Consider the following 26,680-nt stretch of genomic DNA (forward strand, 5'->3'; position numbering starts at 1 on the left):
TGACATCAGATCTCTGCCATGTTGGTATCCTATGCGAATGGCAGCATTTCGTTCCCTTTGCCGGGTGACCAAAGCAACGGGTGAGTCCTGACCGGCCCTCACAGGCCACGTCTCAGTCCTGTTGCCGCTGCCCACGAAGGCTCGGTTGGTATTTACCTCCACAGTACTCAGCAGGACCCAGACCGAGAAGCAGTTTCCACGGGCTCCTTAGCCCTGGGCCAGAGCAGTTCCGGGAGCCAGAACTCGGCCGCTCCATGCTCGGTGTATGCTCTGGTAAGAGCAGGCTCCAAGAAGCAGTTTCCGCGGGTTATTTAGCACTGAGCCTGAGTAATCTGTCTGCAGGCCGCAGGCGAATGGCAGCCTGAAATTACCTGTTCTATGGCTGAATGAGCTGCAGTCAGTCGAAAACAGGGATGGTGACGTCAGCTCTCCAAGATGCTGGCCGCTAGCCTCCTCTGTGGTCTGACCGGTGTGGAGTACCGAATTGGACCGCTTCCTTCCCCCGTCTCGAACCCAGAATTCAGCACTGAGTACGGTGCTTGCACGGCTGGCAGAAACTGCAGCTCTGTATCCCTGCATCGCTATCTCCTTGTTTCCCAGCGCGCGCTGCAGACTCTAGCCGCGGGGCGATTTGCTGAATAAGCAGTGTTACCCTCCGTGCGACAAATCTCTTGTGTTTGAGTCCCCGTAGCCGATGCTCGTGTGATGGAAATCCTTCCTCCAGGTTCCGGAGCACCCCACTATTGCTGGAAATTCCTAACAAGATAGCCTTTAGCCGTCGTGACTCGTCATACTCCCACACAGTGACGCGGCACACGGGGGCAATGCACTCCCCTCGCCGCCATCTTCTTATCTCGCCACTTTCATATTTCAATGCTTTTGCACATTTGTCTCTTTTGAGATGCTCCCACCCCTTCTTTCTTTGAACCTCTTGTCAACTCTCATTATCCTTCAGTTACTCAGACCAATTATCATCTTGGCTGCCCTTCTCCACAACCACAGGCATAGGCACACACATTTCTCTGTTCCTACCTCTACTTTTTCAAGCACTCATTAAAGTTAACAAAGGTATAAGTAATGCTCTCAGTAAAGTTACTATGGTACTGTAGAATACCTCTAGTAGAGCCATAATTACACTGTATCATAAATTTTGTGTATATATCTACCATATTGAGTAGATTATTAAAAATAAAGGCTTTGTTTTAGTCATGTTTCCCCTTAGTTCATAGCACAGCTTCTTGTACAGAGGAATGGCTACATAAAAACCGAATGCACAAAATGGCACATGAAGATAGTATGTCACAGAGGTCTTTTAAGATGTCTCAAGTATTTAGGGTACATTGCCTTACAAACCCCATATTCTGCTGGGAAAAAAAATGAAAGCAATTTTCATGGAACAGTTCTTTCTTAGAAGAAGAAAAATGATATGAATTATTTTTTCTGCTTCACACCCATTTTTGAACAAGTTTATTCCTCAGTTAACATTATTATCAATAAATATCTATTAGAAATACATAGCCCTTTGTCTTGGAAAATTTTAAGGCAAGTAGTTTCATTTTAGTAAGATAATTTTTGTACTATGTTCAAACTAGTGGTAAGAGTAGCATTAAGCACTGCTAAACTGCTATAGCATTCCATACAACTGGTGTCTCTAATGTATAGCACCAAATAAGGTTAACTCTTGAAAATCGATTTCAGAGTCTATTTTACAGCAATATGGCAACTGGCAACTTACACATTTTAAAACATAAAAATGCACCTACATGAAAGTATTTCTTATAATGAAAATACTTAAGTTACTAATGATGTCTTCAATGACAAAGAGAGATTTTATTTATGGTACTCAAAGAAAATTTTGTTTTGAACTACATAATATGTATGTATACACTCAACCATTAAAAAAACCATTTGGCAAAGCATACATTCACTTTGCCTTCTTTTGAGATTTAAAGACTTAGGGTAAGAGTATTCAGATGCTTCCTTGAGTAAATAAAAGCTTGACTTCAGATGAGAATGAAAATGATTTTTCTATTAAGAATATCTTTTAGTTGGGGATGGGGTTGTGGCTCAGTGGTAGAGCGCTTGCCTAGCATGTGAGGGGCCCTGGGTTCAATCCTCAGCACCGCATAAAAATAAATAAAATAAAGGTATTGTGTACAACTATAACTAAAAATAATAATAACAATTAAAAAATGTTTTAGTAATTTTCATGAATATCTTTCTGTAGATTAGTTTATTAACATTATTATCAATGTTTATTAACATTAACTTTATTAAGTTAATAGAAATGATAAAGTGCACATGTCTTGAGTTTATATTTTCAAAATTAAGAAAATATACTAGTAATATCTTTGGTTATATATACTCTGAACCTAATAATAATATAACTAATATTACTAATATAGAATAGTAATGCTTTGTCTATGGTATATTAATTTGAATTAAGTAAATATTTTGGAAGTTTTTTTCTTTCCTGAAAAATTATATATGCTTTATTGGAAAACACTTTTTTTGGGGGGGTGGAGGGAGACATAAGTAAAATAATTTTTATACAAGGAATATTTTGTTTTACTCAATTTTGTTACTATTATTATTTTCCCACATTTTTATTGATGCATTATAATTGTACATAATGGTAGAATTTGTTGTTACATATTCATACATGCATACAATGTAACAATATAATTTGGTCAATATCACTTTCAGCACTTCTTCCCTCCCTCCTCTCATCCCACTTCTAGTGCCTTTCCTTTATTCTACTGATCTCCCTTTTATTTTCATGAAATTCATACCAACTCCACCCCCCCCACCACACACAGACACAAAAATTTTTTTTTCCTGTTCTTTTCTTTTTTCCTCTGTAACTTCCACACATGAGAAAAAATATACAGTCCTTGACTTCCTGACTTTGGATTTTTTCACTTAACATGATGATCTTAAGTTCCATCCATTTCCTGAAAATGACATAATTTCATTCTTCTTTGTGGCTGAATAAAATTCTATTGTGTACATATACCACATTTTCTTTCTTTCTTTCTTTTGGGTAAGGGGTACCAGGAATTGAACCCAGAGTTGCTTAACCACTGAGCCATATCCCCAGCCCTTTTAATGAATTAATTTTATTTTGAGACAGAGTATAGCTAAGTTGCTTAGGGCCTCCCTAAGTTGATAAGGCTGGCTTTGTACTTGTGATCCTCCTGCCTCAGCCTCCTGAGTCGCTGAAATTACAAGAGTGAGCCATACCTGACTTACTGTTTGTATACAGATGACTGCCTTTCTGTCTGGTGTGAGATGAAATCTCAGTTTAGTTTTGATTTGTATTTCCTCAATTGGTAATGATTTTAAACATTTTTTTTCATATATTTGTTGGCCATTTATATTTCTGGGAGATGTCCATTTAGTTCATTTACCCATTTATTAATTGGGTTGTTTTTTGAGTTCTCTGTATATTCTAGATATTAATCCTCTGTTAGAAGAGTAGCTGGCAAAGATTTTCTCCTATTCTTGAGGTTTTCTCTTGACATTCATAATTGTTTCCCTTGATGTCATTCCATTCATTAATTCTTGGCATTATTTCCTAAGCTTTAGGAGGAGTTCTATTGAGAAAGTCGTTGCCTGTGCCTATATGCTAGAGTGTTGGCCTTACATTTTCTTTTACAAGTTGAGTAGTTTCTGGTCTGATTCCTAGGTCTTTGATCCACTTGGAGTTGATTTTTTTGTATAGGGTAAGAGATAAGAAACAAATCTCAATCTTCTACATATGGATAACCAATTTTCCCACCATCATTTGTTAAAAAGGATACCTTTTTTCAAATGTATGTTTTTTTGACATCTTTGTCAGGGTATTAGATGGTTGTATATGTGTAGTTTTATCTCTGTGTCTTCTATTCTGTACCATTTGTCTGCATGTCTCTTTTTACGCTAGTACCACATAGTTTTTGTTACTATACCCCTGTAGAATAATTTGAAGTCAGGTATTGTGGTGCCTCCAACATTGATTAATTGGCTTAGGATTGCTTTGGTTATTCTGGGTCTTTTATTCTTCCAAATGAATTTTAGGACTGTTTTTTCCTAGTTCTGTAAAGAATGTCATTGGTATTTCAGTGGTGATTGCATTGAATCTGTACATTGCTTTTGGTAGCGTGGTCATTTAAAAAATATTAATTCTGCATACCCATGAACATAGAGGTCTTTCCCTTCAATTTCTTCCTTCAGTGTTCTATAGTTCTGTTGTAGAGGTCTTTCACCTACTTGGTTAGATTTAATTCTAGGTATTTTATTTTTTGAGGCTGTCATGAATGGGATTATTTTTCTGCCTTTTTTTCTCGGAAGATTCATTGTTGGTATATAGAAAGGCTATGACAATTATATGTTGATTATGTAACCTGCTACTTTGCTGAAGTTGTTTATTAGCTCTAGCAGTCTTTTGGTAGAGTTTTCTGATTCTCTAAGTATAAAATCATATCATTTGCAGTGATAATTTGACTTATTCTTTTCCTATTTTTATCCCTTTTATTTCCTTCTCTTGCCTAATTGCTCTGGCTAAAATTTTTAGCACTATATTTTATATTTTTATATATTATATATTTCCATATGTCATGCACTATATTCAATAGGAATGATGAGAGTGGACATCCTGTCTTGTTCCAGATTATAAAGGAAAAGCTTTCAGGTTTTCTCCATTTACTATGAGGTTGGCTTTGGCTTTTTTGTTTATAGTCTTTATGATTTTTACTATTATTATTTCTGGTGCTGAGGATCAAACCTAGGGCTTGTGCATGTTGAACACATTTTCTACCACTGTATACCTCTAGCCCCAGTCTATTCTAAATTAAGAACTCTATGGGTTGAAATGAGTATAATGTTTTTTATGTAAATTATAAGTATTAACAAATTTAAAAGAATATATAATAAGAACAATATATAATAGAACAAATGTTTTTGTATTTTTCAAAAATAATGCACATTACATAATATTTAATCCTTAAAGACAAATGAGAACCTCTACTTAATAATTCAAGTTGTGAATACACTAAACAATGAACTGTTTTTCAACTAAAAAAAAAAAAATCTGTTACTTATATTAATCAATCAGATGATTTTTTTTTCTCCTTTGCTTCCTTGTGAAGTTTTACTAAAAGAACTTTTAAATGAAAATGTTCCTAGCTGAACACATATGGAGTAGAATGAAACTGATCCCTATCTTTCACCCCACACAAAACTTAATTCAAAGTGGATCAAGGACCTAGGCATTAGACCAGAGACCCTGCCCTTGCTAGAAGAAAAAGTAGGCCCAAATATCCATCATGTCAGCTGTGGGAACAGAATTCCTCAACAAGACTTCTAAAGTGCAAGAAGTAAATTCAAGAATCAATAAATATTAGGGCTAGAGATATAGCTCAGTTGGTAGAGTGCTTGCCCTGCATGCACAAGGCCCTGGGTTCAATCCCCAGCACAAAAAAAAAAAAAAAAAAACCCACCAAAAACCAACCAACCAACCAAACAAACAAACATATAAAAAAACCCAATAAATAAGACTGTATCAAACTAAAAAGCTTCTTCACAGCAAAGGAAACAATGAAGATCATGAAGAGAGAGAGCCTACAGAATGGTAGAAAATCTTTGGCACCTGTACCTCAGATAGAGCATTAATCTCTAAGATATATAAAACTCAAAAAACTTAGCACCAAAAAAACCAAAATAACCCAATCAATAAATGGGCTAAGGAACTGAACAGACACTTCACAGAAGAAGAAATACAATTGATTAGAAACATAAAAAAATGTTCATCATTTCTAGTGATTAGAAAAATGCAAATCAAAACTACTCTAAGATTTCATCTCAGTCCAGTCAGAATGGCAATTATCAAGAATACAAGTAACAATCAGTGTTGGCAAGAATGAACATTGCTGGTGGGATTGCAAATTGGTGCAACCACTCTGGAAAACAGTATGGAGATTCCTCAGAAAACTTGAATGGAACCATCACTTGACTCAGTTATCACACTCCTAGGTTTGAACCCAAAGGACTTAAAATTGGCATACTACAGTAATACAGTCACATCAATATTTATAGCAGCTCAAAATTCACTGTAGTTAACCTATGGAACCACCTAGAAGCGCAGCAATGGATGAATGGATAAAGAATTGTGGTTTATATACACCATGGAATATTACTCAGCCATAAAGAAGAATGAAATCATGGCATTTGTTGGTAAGTGGATGGAACTGGAGACTATCATGTTAAGTAAAATAAGCCAATCCCCCTAAACCAAAGGCCAAATGTTCTCTCTGATATATAGTTGCTAACACGCAATATGGCAGAGGGAGGGAAGAATATAAGTTCATTGGATTAGACAAAGGGGAATGAAGGGAAAGGAAGGGGAGATGGAAATGGGAAAGAGAGTAGAATGAATCAGACATAATTTTCCTATGTTCATACTACATGAGTACATGACCAGTGAAACTCCACACTACATAAAACCCAAGAATGGGATCCTAATTAGAGTAAGTTATACTTCATTTATGTATAATATGTGAAAATACACTCTATTGTCATGTATATCTAAAAATAATATTAATTAATTAACTAACTAATTAATTATTTAAAAGAAGAAGAAAATTTTTAACGTTCCTAGCCAAAAGGGGATGGGGGAGCCAGGTATGTTACAACCTAAGTTTTCTACAATTATAAAAAAAGTTAAAGAAACAGCCACTGGTGAGTTTTAACTACAATAGCAACTGGTGGTGGAAAAATAGCTTTAATATTTTTATTCTAATTATTTTATCACACTAGTAATCTCTTAAAAATTTGGAAATCATGATGTGGTACAGATAAAAAATTCTCTCACTTTCTCTTCTTTTTTGGTGGTACTTGGGATTGAATCCAGGGTGCTCTACCACTTTTTGATACAGGGTATTGCTAAGTTGTGAAGGCTAGTCTCCAACTTGCAATCCTCCTGCCTCAACCTCTATAGTAGCTGGGATTATATTCTGCATTACCTAGTCTGGCTTAAACAATAATCTCTTGAAGTCACAAAGCATTTTGGGTATGAGAATGGTGCCAAATTATGAAATTTAGCACTAGAACAATAGTTTGTAGTTTTACTGTTAATAGTTTGTAGTTTTAACAGTAAAACTACAAACTATTCATTGAAGTCAAATACTTTCTATAATTTACATGCTTAAAGAATTGTTAATTTATTCACAATACATTTTCAGGGCTATCTAGCTTTAAAACTCTTCTTTTACAGAACTATGGTGAACCCTGATTACAGGGGAAAACAATTCCTGGGTTATAAACTTAATAGATTTAATGAAATGATCTAGCTACATGCAGATTTGCAAACAAAATGCTCACACACCCTGCATTAGTGAAGCCAATATATAGTGTATGCATTAATCCTTAGATTACAATTCTTAATCTAGGTATTAAAGAGTTTACATGTTCTACAGCAGTTTGGTCCTCTGTACACAAATAAGCTGGTTAAAAGAATATCTATTAGCAATGAAAATATGGTCTAACCCCTTGCTTAAATTCCATGAATATAAATAATAAGATGAACACTTAAGGTATTTTATGATATCCAGTTGCTTCATTAACTCTACTGTGATTGTTTTTGAAGCTCTTCTCCAAGTTCAAACATGTAAGGCTTGCTCTTCAAGCCTTTCAAGTTGGGACTTATATTGAAAAACAGTGCCAAGCAAGAAGTTCAGGTTAGGTCTTCACAGAAATGATTATGAGAATACAAACTGACTGTAAATAGCTTCCTCATCAATACATAAAGTAGTAAAATAAAAAATTTAATTGAATATATAGTTTACATGTTAAAATTTATTCTTGGTCCATAGTTACTTGAAATATAAAATTTTCAAATTTATAATTTTTTCTAGTTATAATTTTGCTACTGATTTCTAGATTAACTGCATTATTTATGAAAAATATAATTTCAACTCTAATTTTTTTTAAACTTGCTAGTTTATGGTCAGTTTTGGTTAAAAAAATTAATTCTGCATTGGTGTAATGTAATATTTTAGGAGGCCAAAATTAATTGAATATTTAAATCTTAATAATTTTTAGTCTGTCTATAAAATATGGAGATATGTTACGATCAAAATGTTATTATCTTTCTGGTGAATGGTCGGCTTGATACCCAGAAATTCAGTCAGCTTTAAAACTATTATATTTGATATTAATATGGCTTCACTGGTTTTCCTTTAGTTTGTGTTTTCATGGTAAATCTTTCTTCAGTCTTTTTCAACCTTTCATGTACCTTTATTTTAGATGTGTATAGTTAGATTTTTTAAAAATTCAGATTAATAAACTTTTGTCTTTTAATCACTACATTTATCCCATTTAGAATTAATTAATCAATTATAATTTTAGTTTAAATCTACTTTATTATTTCATGTTTTCTGTTTGTTTCAGCTCATTTCTTCTTCTTCTTTTAGGGCTATTTATTGCATTACTTTTACAAACGTCTATAATCTATTCTCTCTTCCAGTTTGCAAATCACATGTTATGTCTGTATTCTTTTAGTGGTTGTCCTTCAAATTACAACGTACTTAAGAGATATTCAAAGAACAGTCAACATTTTTATTCTAGTTTTCAATAGCACAGAGACCTTAAAATACATTATTGCAATTATTCCCCTCCCATAAGATATTAATATTGTTTTATATTGTCAATGTTTGCTTAGATCTATTCACATAGGTGCCATTGTGAGATCTTTCTTGAATTTCTGATCTTCCAATGAATATTTTCCTTCTGCTTAAATTATATGTTTTATAATTTCCTTCAGCAATGATTTGCTCGTGACAATATTAATTGGAAAATATTTTTATTTTTCTCATTCTTGAAAGATATTTTCACTGAACATATATAGTTATAGGCTGGCAGTGACTTTCTTTCATCAAGTGGAAAATATCATTGAACAGTCTTCTGGCTTCCATAACTGGAGAAATCAGTAATAGCCCTTTAAAGGTATTTAGCTTTTTTCCTATCTTTGGGTTTAAATATCTTATTGATCATTTGGTTTAACATGAGGTTTCTGGATCTGAACTTCTTTTATCCTGATTGGGATTTGCCAGGCTTTTCGAATCAGAAAACTATCTTTTATCGGTTTGGAAAAGTTCTTTTATCTCTTCAAATATAATCTTTGTTCTACTCCTTCTCTTCTCTTTCAGTCTGATAGGACATTTTACACCATCCTTCAGGTCTTTCTTTTTTATTTTTATTTTTTAATTTTTATAGCAGTGATTTTTTCCGTGGTAGAACAAATATTATAATGAAGCCCCCACTCTTCAAAAGTTATTAACATTTTCCCAATCTTAGTCATTCTCTCCAAACAGTTCTCCTAACTTCCCATTTTTTATCTAGAGTATTTTACAGCAAACCCCAGAATCCTATCACTTCAACAGAAAATAATTCAGTACATATTTCTAAAAGGTAAGTACATTTAAAATGTTATCACTTCTTTTTCTATTACCTTTCATTTTCTCCAAGCTATTTTATTGTTGCATGAATCTGGTTATTTTCCTGGAGGATTTCCACATTCTGTTTTAGCTGGCTGCACTTTTGTACTATCATTTAACATATTCCTTTGTTCCCCAATACCTATTGTAAATTGGTAGCTATTACAACCAGTGGCTTGACTGATACCAGTTTAATTCTCTGGCAAGAATACTCACAGGTAGTTCTACGCACTTCCTATTGGTATACACCAAGAGGCACAACTTGGTATATTCCAATAGGAATACAACTGCTTGTCCAACTCTTTCTTTTTAAAATTTTTTTAGATGTCGATGGATCTTTATTTTATTCATTTATTTATATGTGGTGCTAAGAATTGAACCCACCCAGTACCTTGCACATGTAAGGCAAGTGCTCTACCATTGAGCCACAACCTCAGCCCCTGCTTGTCCAACTCTTAATGATATTTAGATTGATCAGTATTGTGAGTTTGATTCATACATCTTTCATAAAACCTTTCTCTTAATGGTTTTAGCAGCCATGCTAATTGTTTTTAGATCCGTCATTTCATTGGGGAACATTAAGTGGTGAGTTTTCTAATAAAATGATTCCTTCTCTTTTTTATGGCCAGAATTCTTACATGGGGAAGAACCTTTTCTCATCAATTATTTAATTATATTGGAATATAGCTTATAAACAAAAGTCAGGATAAAATTTTTTACTTTTTTATCAACATACAGAATAATGAGTTAGTGCTCTAGGAATCTCCCAAGGCATCTTTTTTGACAATATCATTATGAATTCATAAATTTTTTCATATTTGGTATATTTCAATAGATATTATCGTATATTTGTTCTTTTGTATTCTGTAAACATGCTTCACTGTGTCCAACATTCAATGTTACTAAAGTATAGATGTCAAAAGCCTTTCCTTTACAATAATCTTTGATATTCAAAAATACTACTAGGACATGCATAGGTTGGAATCTCATTCCATTTTCTAGCCTGGTACTTGTTAGACCTTTTAATCTAAAGACTAAAGTCTTTCCTCAGTTCACATAAACTCTATTTTTTCTCTGATAAAATGATTTTTCTTCCATCTGTTCTCACCTCTATAACCCCTATTATAAATATAATGAACTTCCTGACTCTACCTTTGTTTTATCCTAAAATTTAATCTCCTCATCTTTTTCCTTGAATTCTAAAGATAATTTTTCAAGTTTACCTTCTAATTCATTAATTTGAGGTTCTGCAATATATCATCATCTGTTTATAATTTCAAAATAATATTTTTACAGCAATAACTCTTCTCAATTCTCAAATCATTACCCTTTACTATTAAAAAGAAATCCAAACCTACAGGAACGCTACAAGTACAATACAATAAAAACCTAATGGTTTACCTATCTTTATCTAGGTTCACCCATGATTAACATTTTCAGATCATTATTTTTGGTGACAGTGCCTCCTGTTTCATTTTTATTAACAGAATGGATGGTCAAGTCACCCTAAGAAAATTAAATCTTTATTTTGTTTTGTTTACATTTTCTTTCATTTCTGTTCTAAGTTCATTTTAAAGAAGGACATTTGTTCTGATAGCAAAGACTGGTCTCCCTTTTCAACCAATTTTCTAATAAAATAATTCCTTATTTGTAAAACCTAAAAAGGTGCTCATTTTAGGGTTTGTGCATAACAGTAAGAGTGAATATCTTCTTAAGAATGCAGCACCTATTGCCAAAATTTATAAACAATAACTCTGGTTTGTGCAAGTATAGAATTTGTACTTGTATGCCCCCCAAAATTAGGAACATGTTAAATTTTATGTTTTATTGCCTTTCTTTCCTCAACCCAGTCCAAGACCTACCGTGCACTGTGATGTAGAGGTCTTTACATTTTTGTTTTGTTTCTTACTCTTATAGGGTGAAGTTTATTAGTAATGGAATTTTAGAAGGGTTATGATATAGTTTGTATACATTATACATCTGTTCAAATACTTCAGATAGATTTCTCCTCCTCATGAAGAGTGAGTATTGCAACTTCCACATTTATCATCAATAATGTATCCTAAAATGGTCTACTAACATACAACAGTAGTACCCAGTTTGCCATTTTCTGTTGTTTAGTCTTCATAAAGCATTTAGGCAAATAAGTCAAATTTGTAAGCCATTCTTTATCATTAAATAGTTACCTTATTTAGTTACATAAATAGTTACCTTATTTGGGTTATTTTCCTAAGAAAGGACATTTGGTCTCCATAAAGAAAAAAAATAGTATTCAATCCTCAATTATAAAACTGTGACAGAATCCTTAAAATTCAATTATTTTAGAATATGTTGATATCAAAGATCTACCTTTCAAAAGCAAACTTAAATTTACTCTATAAATCTGTTTTTAAAAGCTAATAGTTCAATCAGGGTTTTAAAATTTTTTTCACATTTTATTTTTTTTTCACTACACACTGAGAAAAATCAAGAGGCACATTCTTAGAGGAGTTCTCTATGGTAAGTTGTTGCTTGTTCTTTAAATTTGCAAAGATCTGTGAGTTATTCCTACTGCATATTTGTCCATCAGATATGCCCCTTTTGTGCACCAGGGTGAGTCAAAGAGTGCCTGGAATCAAAAATTTCAGAGCATGCACTCTTGGGGTGTTTTAAGTGTAGAATCTGCACTTGCACCAACCCAAGAGGAAGTACCTCTTAAATGCCCTGTGGATCTCTCTCTTGCCTTGCTCTACTCTGGGCCCTGCAGTATAAATGTTCAAATATATTTTAGAATTGATACTACATGTGACAAAAGGGGGAAAAGAGAAATGTCCCTCCATTTCCTCACCAATAATCCTATGCTCTAAAAATTAACATGTCTCTTCAGATATCATTATATAAATGTAGAAAGCTGAGCTATAACCTCAGCCCTTTTTATCATTTAAGACAGGGGCTTGCTAAATTGCCTAGGCTGGCTTCTAAGTTGGGATCCTCCTGCCTCAGTCTCCTGAGTTGCTGGGATTACAGGCATGCACCATGATACCTGGCTATGTTCGTTACATACTTTTTTTTTCATTTAATAATGTATTAGCAATTATTCCATTTTATTCTACTTTATTCTACTCTATGCTTTTTAAGAAATAGGGGACTTGCTGTGTTGCCCAAGCTGACCTCAAATTTCTGGGCTCAAGCAAGGCTCCCAAATAGCTGGGACTACTGGTATGTGCCACCATGCTAAGCTTACAGTTTTACAATTTATTTTTTCAGCTGTGTTTAACTTACTATCCAAATTAACTTCAAGTCAAAAAAAGTTACTGTGGATTTGACTGTGTTTTTGTTCTGTGTGAGTATCGTGAGACATTTTCCAGGTGAGGCATGGTGGTACAACCAATCTGTCAATAAACATAATTAATTCCACAATATATCTGCAATGGAACATCATTCTCCAAGTAATGTAATATTTTTACATTACACATAGCTATTACATATTTCACTACCAGAGAATCTAATCATCATGGAAATAATGTTACTACAGAAAATTATACTATAGTTCCAACTTGGAATCAGAAATACCTCTGTAGAGGTATCATGACACAGTGGGAAAAGCATGTGTTTTATGCTTGAAAAAGACGAATTTTATTCCTAGCACTGTCATCATTACTTTTATCACTTTGTGCAAATTACTTAACTGAGGTTCAGTTTCTCATATGTAAGACAGAGATAATGGTATATATTTCTCATGTTGTTTTGTGGATCAAATCCGTTAAGGAGACTAGAGAAGAGGGATGGGGCAGGCAGAAGGCAATAAGAGACTGGAGATTCAGGAAGACACAAAATAGGTACAGGTATTCTTGATGGTCAGAATGGATAAGAAACCTAAATAGCTTCCTGATTCTGACTAGTGCCCAACCTGCCTATACTTTTGTTCCTATAGGTATTAGAATCAGCCATCTCCTTTGCTTTATATTTCAACCATTTGCTCCTTTCATTTAGAGTACCCCCTCATCCCTTTCTGTAGCCAACTGCATGACATAATTTATCCTTAGATCCTTCCTAAAGTCATAGATTTAAAAAACAAAACAAAACCCTGTTATCAAAATAAAGGAAATTGACATCTAAAATGGCAGAATGAGGACCTCAGTAAAATCATTCTTCCTTTAAAACAGCAAAAATACATATAAATAAAATCAACTAGTTCAGAACTGAGTTAACAAAAGCCACAAAATGAACTAAAAAATTGCCTATCCAAGAGAAACTACTGAAACTTGACTTAAAGTGGCAATACTGAAATTCAATAAAGCATTTCTCTGCATTGAATCTTAATGTTTATAGTACAATTGTCAAAGAATAACTTCTATATCAGTATAAGTTGTCCCTTCTGCCTAGATGCTTCAGAATATCCTTCCTTTAAGGAACCAATCCTATAATTATAATGCTCTTCTTCCTTTAATGTCAAAGCAGCATTTTAAAAATAAATCTCAGGACGGGGGCTGTACCTCAGTGATAGAGTATGTATTTAGTACATGCGAGGTCCTGGGTTCAAACCCAAACACCTAAAAAAAAAAAAAGGCTTAGTGTGGTCATACGTGTTTGTAGTCCTAGCACTTGGGAGGCTGAGGCAAGAAGATGGCTTAAACCCACAAATTCAAGACCAGTCTGAGCAACATAGCAAAACCGTGTCTTAAACAAACAAACAAACAAACAAACATATATTAACCCAAACTATCCCATCCAAACTGTACTATAAATGAATAGTTTTGCAAACATATATTTTCTTCCTTTTTAAAAAAATTTATTTTTTTATTTATATATAACATCGAATTCATTACAATTCTTTAGAGCTCAATTTTTCATATCTCTGGTTATATACATAGTATACTCACACCAATTTGTGTCTTCATACATGTACTTTGAATAATAATGATCATCACATTCAACCATCATTAATTACTTCATGCCCCCTCCCTTCCCCTCCCACCCCTGTGCCCTATCTAGAGTTTGTCTATTCCTCCCATGCTCCATCTCCCTATCCTACTATGAATCAGCTTCCTTATATCAAAGAAAACATTCAGCATTTGGTTTTTTGGGATTAGCTAACTTCACTTAGCATTATCTTCTCCAACTCCATCCATTTACCTGCAAATGCCATGATTTTATTCTCTTTTATTGCTGAGTAATATTCCATTGTGTATATATGCCACATTTTTTTAATCCATTCATCTATTGAAGGGCAAATTGGGAATGGAACCATCATTTGACCCAGCTATCCCTCTCCTCGGTCTATACCCAAAGGACTTAAAAACAGCATACTACAGGGACACGGCCACATCAATGTTTATACTAACACAATTCACAATAGCTAAATTGTGCAAACATATATTTTATTATAGTATAATATAGATTTACTTTTAAATTTTCAAAAATAGCTAACAGTGACTTTTGCTAATTCAAATTTCAACTGCATGGAGGAAAAAGAGCAAACATTAATACATGCTGTATTAAGAGTAATATCCTACCTTAGGAGAAGTAGAGAGATCTCTTCCTGCAGAAACAACTGTGTTTTCATTTACTCCTCCTGTCTTTGGTGAGAGAACTGGTGGAGGTGGGGCCCTTCGTTTCACTCTTCTTTCAGTTTCCAGTTCTTGAAATGGATTTACCAAATTATTTGGAGAAGTTGGTTTAGGCTCATAAAAAGGATTTGATCTAAATGAAATCAGAATTATTGTTAAATGTCTCTCAAATTATTTCCAACTAAAAATATATATATGTACTGAAAACTATAATGTTTTGTGCAAATAAACCCAAACCAGAAAGTCTTACAATCAGAACAATGGCTATTAATCTTTGAGTCCACTTCTATCTAGACTTAAATAAAATTTGCCACTTTAAAAAGATGTTAAATACTAGGTCATGCTCAACTTCAACTACTACAAAACAGAACCTTAAAAAATGTATTATTTTCAAAAAAGGAGATCCTATCTATTCTTGATAGCCTAGGAAGAGGAAATAAGATGTGGAAATGTTGATTTACTTTCTTTTTTATGCTTCACTCCCATTTTTTTTTTCTTCTTGAATTTAATCCCTGCTTTTGTGTCAAATTCTCTTCTCTTTAGAGAACTATCTTTCAGTGGTTCATTCAGCAAAGTACTGTCAGTAAATTCTTCCAGGTTTTGAAAGTATCTTTCAATCTCACACTTAAATGAAAATTTAGTGATTAATTCAGTTATATGAATTATTTGGAAGATAATTTAAATAATTATTTCTGTTTAACAAATTTCCATATTATTTTGTAAGATGGTAGCTCCTATAATAATCATTATTATTAATTTATTATGTAGACATGAATGGTTTTAAGATAAACCTAGTTATTTTAGAGTATAGACTGCTTATATTACAAAAAGATGTGCTTAACAAGGAAAATAAATCAGAATTCTTTTAAACAGACAACTTTTTGGTATACTTTATACAGATGAATTTATACAACTCAATTTGCATAAAACTTCCATAACCTTATCTCATAAGTATAGCAAGGTATCTCAAAATATTGACCTTTTATTTCATGCTTTCTCTGCCAAGTTCTACTCACTACATCTCCCTCTAACCACTGGTATTATTTGCATAGGGAAAATAAACACAAGTAGAAAAGAAGTCCAGATCAACTATTTCCAAAGTTGGTTCCTAACATTTATGTTATTAAAAACAATCCAAATAGACATTTGTTTTGTTCTTGTTTTTGCAGTGCTAGGGACTGAATGTACGGCCTGGTATATAACGGGTATGTGGTCTATCACTGAGTTACAATCCTCTGCCCAAAACAGACATTTTCTTGAACGAATTAGAGCTGTGATTCTCAATGTTTTTATATTATGACATATACTGAAAATGAAATTTGACATAACAAAGAAAGCTGCTTGAAATTAAAAGTGTCAGGAACTTTAGCTGCCCTTGACTGTGCCTGGCCATCAGGAGGACTACGAAAATCACTGTCTTTATACATCCATAATTTGCCTGTGAGACAATAGTGTGCTAGGCACCACCACTGATTAGCTGATAAATCAGAGTAAGGATAAAAGTCCTTTATGAGTTTTCAGATCCTTCCCTTTATAATTCAGAAAGCCCTAAATAAAAATGAATATTCCACTCAAGAATGAACAGCAAATGTTTCCATTTACACGAAATGTCCATATCTATGGTCAAATTCATAGATAAATACAGCAGATTAACGCAGAGGATGGAGGAACTGGGGAGTTGGGACTAACTGCTAAGAGGTATGGAACTCCTTGTGTTAATGATAAAAATGTTATGGTATTAGGCAGTAGTGGTGATCATAAGACACAGCAAATATACCAAAAACACCTGCAGTATACATTTTTAAATGTGTAATTTAATGTTTTAGAAAGTATGTATATCTCAATATAAAAAAGTACTACACTAAGAACAAGTGAACAGGAACAGTGCCTACAAAAAGTATTATGTGAATATACCACTTTCTCTACAAAATGAAAATAGTGATATAACTGCTGATAAATACATTTAATATACATGGCATCACACACATTTTGGTTGACAATGGACTGCATATACATGGTGGTCTCAAAGGATTATATCAGCTAGTGCCATTTTGGCCATTTTTGTTTGTGTAAATACATTCTAGGATGCTGGTTCAATGACAAAATTTGCTAATCAAGTATTTCTTAGACCATGACTATATTCTTAAGCAGTACTTTACATGAGGAAATTTAAGGATTTAACACAATTTCCACATCTTGTTGATCATTTATGATTTAAATAATCTATTTCAGGACTTTCCACATTACTCTGAATAAAAATAAATTATTTTCATCTTTGAACTGTAAACCTGAGTGATATATTAGTTAAAACATTAATGCACTGTGAGTTTAAAATTCATGTTATATTAAAGAAGTTGGATAGAATGCTTTTAAATGATATTATTTATTGTTTGGATATTCATCCAGGAAACCCCCATACAGTTTTTAATTAGTAATGAGATTTCAACCTGGGTTTGGAATCAGAAAGTAAAACTAAAGTTGGTTAGAAGCAGGATTAACTAAAACATACTGGAAATATTACACTATGAAGCCAGGGTAAAGAGAAATCTGTAGTCTTTTCCTCTCATCTTGAAAATCTATTGTTTCTTTGGAAAAACAATTCAAATTTATCAAAATGAGTATATACCTTCTCTGAATAAAATTCCATGAGAGGCTTGAGAAACTGACACAGCAACATCAGAAATGTCTACATGTGGGTCCTCAAAAGTTACTTAAAAATTCTAATATAATATTGCTTTATCAGTTTTCTTTTCACTAAATTGGAATAGCCAAACTGTCTACCAAAGCCAAGAAAAGTGAGAAACCAAACAGTTGCTAAGTGTAAAGAACCGATGCTAAAGAGCAAGGAAGGTATATATTTTTCTTTTGGTACTGATGGGAGATGTTTTATACATCAAAATACTCAGTACTGTTTATTTGTGGAAAATTCTATATTGGGGCATACGGAACAGTTTAATAATAGAAAATGAGTCACAGAAACTTTTCACTTGATAAAAAGTTGTAAGTTATAACTGAAGTAAGAATAAATTTTGGACGATTTCTGTCACTGATATGGGACCTATAAACTTTTGGAGATATATGAACACCAAATAAGTAAGTAATGCAAACCAAATTCTTCCTGGACTTGCACATTAGCTGATGTGAAATCTTTAGGACTTCTGTGTGTATTCCTTAAAAAAAAAGAACCAAAGAAAGAAAGAAATAGCTGTTTATAGGCTCCCTCTAGTAACCGCAAATGATTGAGCAATTTAGCAGGCTCTTTTATTCATGGGAAACTTGTAAAGACTGTGACTTTCATGTTAAAAAAAAAAGAATGGTCAAAAGGAAACACCCACTGATTCTGATTTTAGTTTTTATTAAGGCATTTTAAAAGTTTAAGCAAACATTAGCTGTCTCTTTAATTTGTTAATAGGAGAGAGCAGGGTGTGTGTGTGTATTGTGTAATATTCATACATCTTGGAATGACTGAAAGATATTTAAAGTTTACATTTACATTCAAATATTCTAGGTGTGTGGCTATTACTCAGCACCTACACCACCCATGAGAAATTTTATTTATTACACATTAGCTATTTCAAAGGAAACAAACAATACATTGGCAAGAGTTGAGCCAACCTTTAAACCCCCATACAGTTTTTAATTAGTAATGAGATCTCAACCTGGGTTTGGAATCAGATTATTATTAATAATGTAATTCTGAGTATTTATGGAGGTTAGAACTTTTTTAGCTTTTACCAAAACATAGCTATACCCAGGGAGGCGTGTAAAACACGTGAGAGTCATGACATAGTATTGTAAAGTAGGAAAAGATTGAGAAACACAGTTCCAGAACAATAGAAAATAAATCAACTCCCTTACTCTTTCAAACAAAAGTCATAAAATATTTGAAGTTAGTCACTATAGTTTCCTAAAATCATCTCTTTTCTAAGTCCAACAGTCCCTGTGCTCTTAATCATTGCCCATTCAACTGGTTAGAAGCCTGGATAAAGCAAAACAAGACAGGCAAATTGGTCTTTCTCTTTTCTGCAGCTGGGAAACAAACATTCTTCTCCTGGCCTTGGCATCAGAGCACCAGGTTCTATGGACTCTGAACTCCAGGACCTACACTAGTGGCCTCCCAGGTTATCAGGCTTTTAGACTTACACTGAGCCATGTTATAGGCATCCCCCAAGTCTCTAGCTGCAAATGATGATCTGTATTGGGATGTCTTAGTCTCCATGATCATGTAAGCCAATTCCCTTAATAATTTTCTCTTTCTCACCGGCATCTTCTGCCTCTCTCTTTCCTGCTTGTTCTGTATGGCCATATAATCCAATACATCACTGAATCTCAGATCAAATGAAAAGAACTCATACCTTTGAATATATGGTCATAGAATTTTGCTCAGCAATGTTTTGCTGTTTTCATTGTATAGTAATTGTCCACCTTCAAATGTATTCCTGATTTTTAGAGGATACTTTTGTACCTTTCTTTTTTTGATGCTGGGGGTTGAAGCCAGGACCTCCACCACTAAGCTATACCCCTAGACCCTTTGAGTGTATCTTTTAAAAAAAAAATTCTAATTATTATTTTTTTAAATTTAAAATGTCCTTTTTTGAGTGTCCAATATCACTACAGAGAAAAAATTAAATTTGTATATTAATCTTGTATCTATAACCTTATTAAATTTAGTTTTCAGTTCCAGAAGCTTTTTTGGAGACTCTCATGATTTTCTACATAAAAAATTTAAGTTATCTGTGAAAAAAGTTTGTTTTCAAGTAATCTTATATATGAGAAGCTTAAAACAGTATCCTTTAATTTCCCCACTCAGTTTTTACAACTGTTATACTATCATACTTTACTTTTACATTTTATAAAACTTAGCATACATTATTATTTAAGGCTTAAAACAATTATCTTTTTAAAACAAAAATATTTTAAAATAAGACAAACATTTTATACACACACTTGCCATTTCCTATGTCTTCATTCCCTTGTCATTTTCCTCATGCATAAAAGACTTTTTTTGCCTTAAAAAAAAAAATATATATATATATATATATATATATGTATGTAAAGATATATNATAATAAAGAATTCATTCAGCTTTTGGATATATGGAAAAGTCCATTATTTTGCTTACCCTTTCCTGCCCCCTTTTCTTGACTGGAAATAGAAATTTGTGTTGACAAGTTTTTGATGTTTTCTTTCAGAACTTTAAAAATGTTACCCTACTGGCTTACAGTTTGGATTGTTTTTGTTGAGAAACCTTCCTATGATTTTCTTCATGTTTCTTGTGCTTGGGGTTCATTAGGTTTCTTGGACCTAATAGATGCATCTATTTTTTAATTTCTAAAATCCTTTGGCCAATATTTTTCAAATTTTGTCAAATATTTTTTCTATTTCCCTTTCTCTCCTCTCTTTCTAGAATTTCAATTATACAAGTTAGGCCACTTGAAGTTGTCCCACAGCTTACCAATCCTCTATTCATTTTTCTTTCCCATATGTTTCATTCTGGGTGGTTTCTATTCCTATGTCATCAGGTTCACTAATATTTCTGTCTTCTGTATGTAACACGGGATTAATCCCATACACAGTATTTTTCATCTCAGACTTTGTATTTCTCATTTCTATGAATTCAATTTGGATTTTTAAAATATCACCCATGCTCTCTGTTTTCCTCCACCTTCTTAAATATTTGGAATATATTTATGCTTACTTAATAGTTCCATCACTTGTCCCACTTCTGCATCCAGTTAATGATAAACTTTTCTTCTCATTATGGGTCAGATTTTCCTGCTTTTTATACATGCCTACTAATTTTTTATTGTCCTTGTGAATTGTGTTTTAAATTTATACACACACACACACACACACACACACACACATTCCCTTAAATATTTTGAGCTTTGTGTGGGATGCAGTTAAATTACTTGGAATTACTTTGATCTTTTGAACCTTGTCTTTAAGCTTGTCAGGCAGGTCCAGAAAAGTCTTTGTACTGAGGCTAATTTGGTCCTACCATTGAGGCAATATCTTGCTGAGGTCTCTAATTGATGCTCCATGTGCTGTCTTCTCCCCTGGGTAATGGGAACACTAACTATTCGTGGTCTTAGGTGGACTCCCAGGGATTATTATGTCTGTTTCTTTGTCCTTGGTAATTTTTTTCTGATCAATACTCAGCTAAAGACTCAAAAATATTCTATAGATCTGTGAAATTCTGTAAGTAGCTCTTTCCTCTCTGGTACTCTGTCCACATATTTTAGCCACTCTATAATCCTCAAAGACCAAATTCTGTCTCTCCAATTCAGGGAGATTACTCCATAAGTAAGACTGGACAACTATAGGACTCTTCATCTTTGTTTCTATTCTCTCAGAACTCCCTGTACCATCCAGTTTATGCCCAATGTCTGAAAACCAGTACTTCACATAGTTTATTCCATTTTTTAGTTGTTTAAGACAAGAGGTACATCTAGTCTGTGTTATTCCATTATTGCTAGAATTTGAAGTTTCGTTGTCATTTTTTTTTTTTTTTTGTACCAGGGATCCAGGGATTTAATACAAAGGTGCTGAACTACTGAGCTGTATCACCAGCCCTTTTTATTTTTTTATTTCAAGACAGGGTCTCACTAAGTTACTTAGGGCCTCACTAAGTTGCTGAGGCTGGCTTTGAACTTGCTATCCTCTTGCTCAGTCTCTCAAGCCACTAGGATTACAGGCATGAAACACCATGTCTGGCTTGTTGTCACTTTTTTAAATATACTCATGGTCATGGTCTACAGTCACACAGATTGTGCACTGTGCAACTCTAGATCACAATGTGAATATATTGTCTTTTTATCCCCAATCTATATTTGAGCAATATGGCAGTGTTAATCATACTGCCTATTCATCTGAAGCTTATAATAGAATCTGATTTATCAATGTTTGGATCTTGAAAAAGTCTTTCAATGTTTGGCACTTGAAAAAGTCTTCTCATCAAATTACTATCATAAATGACTAATTTGGATCCCACAGCAAAACTATAATATAACATTCAAGTGTAATGCTTACGCTATTCGATAAAAAACCTACCTACCATTTGTAATATGGTTTCTATGAGATGATACAATTAAAATTTCAACAAGAGATTCCAGGAACACATCTCCCTCATTTGTTAGTTTAGAGTACTCACATAATCGTATGGAAGAGGGTCGGAGAATAAGGGTTAAGACTATAAAAATTCAGATCAGGAATGAGCTATACAGAAATTTATATGTATTTATAAAATACATATTAAATTTATAAAATACATTTTTACCCATCCAAATTTACATTACAAAAGGATCTCTTTAATTACTATAGAAACTGAACTGTGGTAATAGCAAAATGAAATATACTTACTCATCCAATTCTTCTTCAGTTTTAGAACTATCAGCATAGAGGTACTTGCTCATGTCCACAGGTCTTATATTTTTTCGTTTTGTAGACGGGGGAGGAGAATCCTTTATAGTTACAAAAGTTTCTGGCTCATCAAATGGGTTCAAATATTGTGGAGTCTGTACATCTTTAAAGGGATTATAACTGTTATTATGAAAATATTCTTCTGTTTTTTTAGGTGAAGCTGTTTCAGTAACTGGTTCTATAAAACGATAGCAAGAGATGAATTAAACTAATAGCATATGATATTTACATGCTATTTAAAAAAATTTTTAGTTGTAGATGAACATAATACACTTATTTATTTATTTATTTATTTATTTATTAGTGTGGTGCTGAGGATTGAACCAAGTACCTCACATGTGCTAGGCAAACGCTCTACCACTGAGCCACAATCCCAGACCCTGTATGATATTTTTAATGTTCTTTCTTTCTTTCTTTTCTTTTTTGCACCAGGAATTGAACCCAGAGGCATTTAACCACTGAATAATTAATTAATTTAATCTCCAGTTCTTTTTACTTTTTTATTTTGAGACAAGATCTTGCTAAGTTGCTGAGGCTGGCTTTGAACTCAAGATCCTCCTGCCTCAGCCTCCCAAAGCTGCTAGGATTATAGGCATGCACCACTGCACCTGGCTTTAACGTGTTTTCAAAGACGGGAATCTTGAATTAATAAATTATAGAGCTCTCAGAGCACAAAACAATAATGAAACAAGAAATTCCTTTTAGAGGTGTTAAGGAATTCTGAAGTTTAGAAAATGTAATATTTAAGATCTCTGTCTACCTCTCTAGGAATGGTGTTCACAAAAAACGACATCTCTGGATAGTTAATGTTTCATGACAGTAATCAGAGTCTCTAATAGTATCAGCATTTTGGTACCTCAATTTTGGAAATTTTCAACTTCTTATCAGTGCAATATTATTTATCTCACTATACTAGCTTATCATCACAAACTGCAATGTAATAAATTTGTTTAAAAGAATATAAAATGGATTAAATTTTAAAATGGTCTTGGTAATTATACCAGAATATTTAGGTATCCAGAAATTCATTCTAGACTATATAAAAAATTCATACATGTATCCCTGGACTTCTTTTTTGAAAGTTCTGTATGCTACAAAACCTTAAATCTTTTTTTTCCCCCCCTGCGGGTGCTAGGGATTGAACCCAGGGACTTGAACACACTAAGCACATACTCTCCCATTCTATATTACCAGACCCCATTCTTAACCTTTAGAGCTTTTAATGAAATAATTTTTAAAATATGAATCCAATTAATATTCTAATAAGAATAACATAAGGATCCTCAGGTTGAATTAAAGTTGTATTAAAATCATACTGGTAAGGTGATAGATGCGTCACACTAAATCCTTCAATATTTTATTATTTAAATTTTCAATTTGAAAACAAATTTGCATATAGGTTTTGTTGACAAAAATAAATGGTCCCAGCTATTTGAGAGGCTGAGGCAGGATTATCAAAAGTTTAAGTCCTGCCTGAGCAACTAAGTAAGTCTTGGCCTCAAAATAAAAAGGGTTGGCAAGGTAGCTCAGTGGTAGAGTGCTTGCTTAGCATGTGAAAGACCCTGGGTTCAATCCCTAGTATGGCCTAAATACATACATATTTTTCCATATTGGAGAAAAGTTTCAGAAAGCCAATAATCATAGTACACTAAAACTAATTTTAATTATGCCAGGCAACTCCAACAAAATATTTTAGTAAAAAGCAAAAAACTGGTCAGTGAATTCAAGAAAAATCACAATTATTTCCTAAGTGATACTTCAAGCAACTTACTCTATATTACAGAAACATTCATGATTGACATATATTAATGATTTTTGATTGACTGATTTGAAACAGGGTTTTTCTATGCTGCCTAGGCTACTCTCAAATTCCTGGTCTTCAGTGATCTTCCTGCTTCAGCCTCCCACATAGTTGAGATTACATGCAGATGCCATCATGCCTACCCTAGTGACTTTTATATTTTAAAGTGAAACAACTTATATTTTAGACATTAGTCCAGAAATTTTATTTTATCGTTCTGTTGAAGAAAAATAAAACAAAAACCCTCAACTGAAATTCTGTATACCATGTAGAACCTATTATAAAGTATAAAAGATTTCATAAAATCATATTATTGATTTAAAATCCTAATAAATTAATACTAAAATGAGTTAAAAATTGACTACATTAAAAAGATTCAATAACTGTGTTATTTTTTGTAATACCATCATAATATTCAAACATCATTAAAATCTTCATAGTAATGTAAATGGAGCATTTTCTGTTCTCCATAGGGGAAGAGAATATGCAATTTTGCCTATTCAATTTTTTTATTATCAAATATGAGGACTCAAATGCTTAAAAGCTGAAAAAACTTGTCAATGGAAACAAACTGTTTACTTCTACTTTCAGGAAAAGGACTGCAAAAATTGATCCAAGTAAATCATCATTTTTTGGTTACAAAAGAAAGTATAGAAACTACAGAACAAGATTTGAAGATGACAGTACAAGTAACAAAGGAGGGTAAGTTTAAGATTATTTCATATAAAAGTTATTAAATACATTTAATGACTTTCTAAAAGGGTCACTGACGTACATAAATATAAGGAGAACTGAGGATGTAACAGCCATAAAGCCCAAAACAAACAAACTAAAAACAGAACTATAATACATTTTTTTCTTCCCCAAATATTTTGGTTACTTGAAGATGAAAGTTTTTAATTGATGAAAAAAAAATAAATTATTTCTAGGAAAATATTTTTCTAAAAGAAAGTACTAAGTACTTATTTCAAAGACATAGGCATATGTTTAAAGAAAACAGTGATTGCTACATGTCTTTTTAGCTCTGTAAGCATAATTAAAGATACTGAATCAGGTTGGTTTGCTTTGTCTAAACAGAAATAAAATCTTATGTGTTTTCTGAAGCTACTTTCTATTTCAGAAAACAGATCCACATATATTTAGAAAGCATATTTGATTGAAATGGAAAGTTCAAATACTGATGTTTCAAAATATTTTCGTAATTTTATCTTTTTAACACAGTACTCAGATGTATGCACTATGACATGCAACCATGAAAGAAGCTTTGTGGTCAAAAGAAGATGCTTGTTTGGGAATCTTAGTTCTAATTTCCAAGTACATTTCCCTCAAATTAAAATCACTTCACTCCTCTGAGCCTCAGTGTCCTAATTTATCTTTAAAATTTATCTTTATTAAGATTTAAAATATGTTCATAATACATAGTCCACAAAAATCTTATTAATTTGGAAGCTAGAAAGAAGAGAAAAGGTAAAGGAAGAGAAGGAAAGAATTAGGAAACAATATTGCTCTAACAGAGTAAATCCTGAAGCTGAACTCATTTTCATCATGATAAGCAGTAGAAGAATTCTTTAAAGCTCATGAAGATTTCATAAGAGCAGTCAAAAAGATGTAAACAGTGGTTAATCATTCTTGCATTTACTTCAAGCAAAGAGTTTAATTTAAACAGAGGTCTCACTTCTTCAACAGTCCTTATCCAGGCTTGAAGAGTTCAAAACTCTTAAATAGGAGTTTTGATAAGAAAAGAGACTGGTGGTAGCAGTGGGGACCCCTGACTTTACTCTTTATAAGTATGCTGTATATATGACGGCAGTGTTTTTTAACTTTCTCTGCTCTATGCCATCACATACATAACTCACTCTATTAACTGTAATTTTTCAGCCAAAGGCATGAGTTAGCAGTAGCTAAATGTTCAGATGCTCTGAACACGAGGGTGGAAGAGTGGTATAGAGGATCTACCTCTATTATCTGACTATCAGAATTCCCCACAATCTGACCTCACTTGGTATGCCTAACAAATGACTATATGTCCGCTAGGTAAAAAATTATTATCTATAACATTAGACTTTTACTAACTGTTTAACCAAATAAGAACTAAAAATAAGCCACATGCAAATATCTAGGTAAGGCTTTATTAGTTTTTATTTAAAAACAATTCAATGGAGACTACCTAGAATTAACGATCAACTGCAAATGGTATTGAACACAATATTATTTAATCAAAAAATCACCTTTTGAGTCTTTTAAGAAAATCTTTCCCTGCCCTTATTTATAGTTCATGAAAACTTGACTATACAAAGACTGTACAAGTATAGAAAGATTTCCTAAGGGAGAGAAATGAATTACAGTAGATGGGGTAGAGAGAGAAGATGGGAGGGGAGGGGAGGGGGGATAGTTGAGGATAGGAAAGATAGCAGAATACAATAGTCACTAGTATG

The 26,680-nt window shown here is 33.0% G+C and overlaps 1 protein-coding gene across 16 annotated transcripts in view; it reads right to left on the reverse strand.

The window, feature by feature from the left end:
- The window catches only part of Ehbp1 (EH domain binding protein 1), a 305,040-nt gene that overhangs the window by 147,155 nt on the left and 131,205 nt on the right, over nt 1-26,680 (reverse strand). For 8 of the 16 annotated variants that reach the window (XM_048804234.1, XM_048804240.1, XM_048804238.1 and 5 more), the window contains 3 exons: nt 22,385-22,622; nt 14,969-15,155; nt 13,949-14,005 (listed from right to left, as the gene is read on the reverse strand). In XM_048804234.1, coding sequence (XP_048660191.1) covers nt 13,949-14,005; nt 14,969-15,155; nt 22,385-22,622 — 482 coding nt within the window. The remainder of the gene's footprint in view (nt 1-13,948; nt 14,006-14,968; nt 15,156-22,384; nt 22,623-26,680) is intronic. The other 8 variants (XM_048804245.1, XM_048804243.1, XM_048804235.1 and 5 more) reach the window with 1 other exon arrangement.

This window comes from Marmota marmota, unplaced genomic scaffold (genome assembly GCF_001458135.2).
Source record: "Marmota marmota marmota unplaced genomic scaffold, marMar, whole genome shotgun sequence".
In the NCBI taxonomy this organism is placed as follows: domain Eukaryota; kingdom Metazoa; phylum Chordata; class Mammalia; order Rodentia; family Sciuridae; genus Marmota; species Marmota marmota.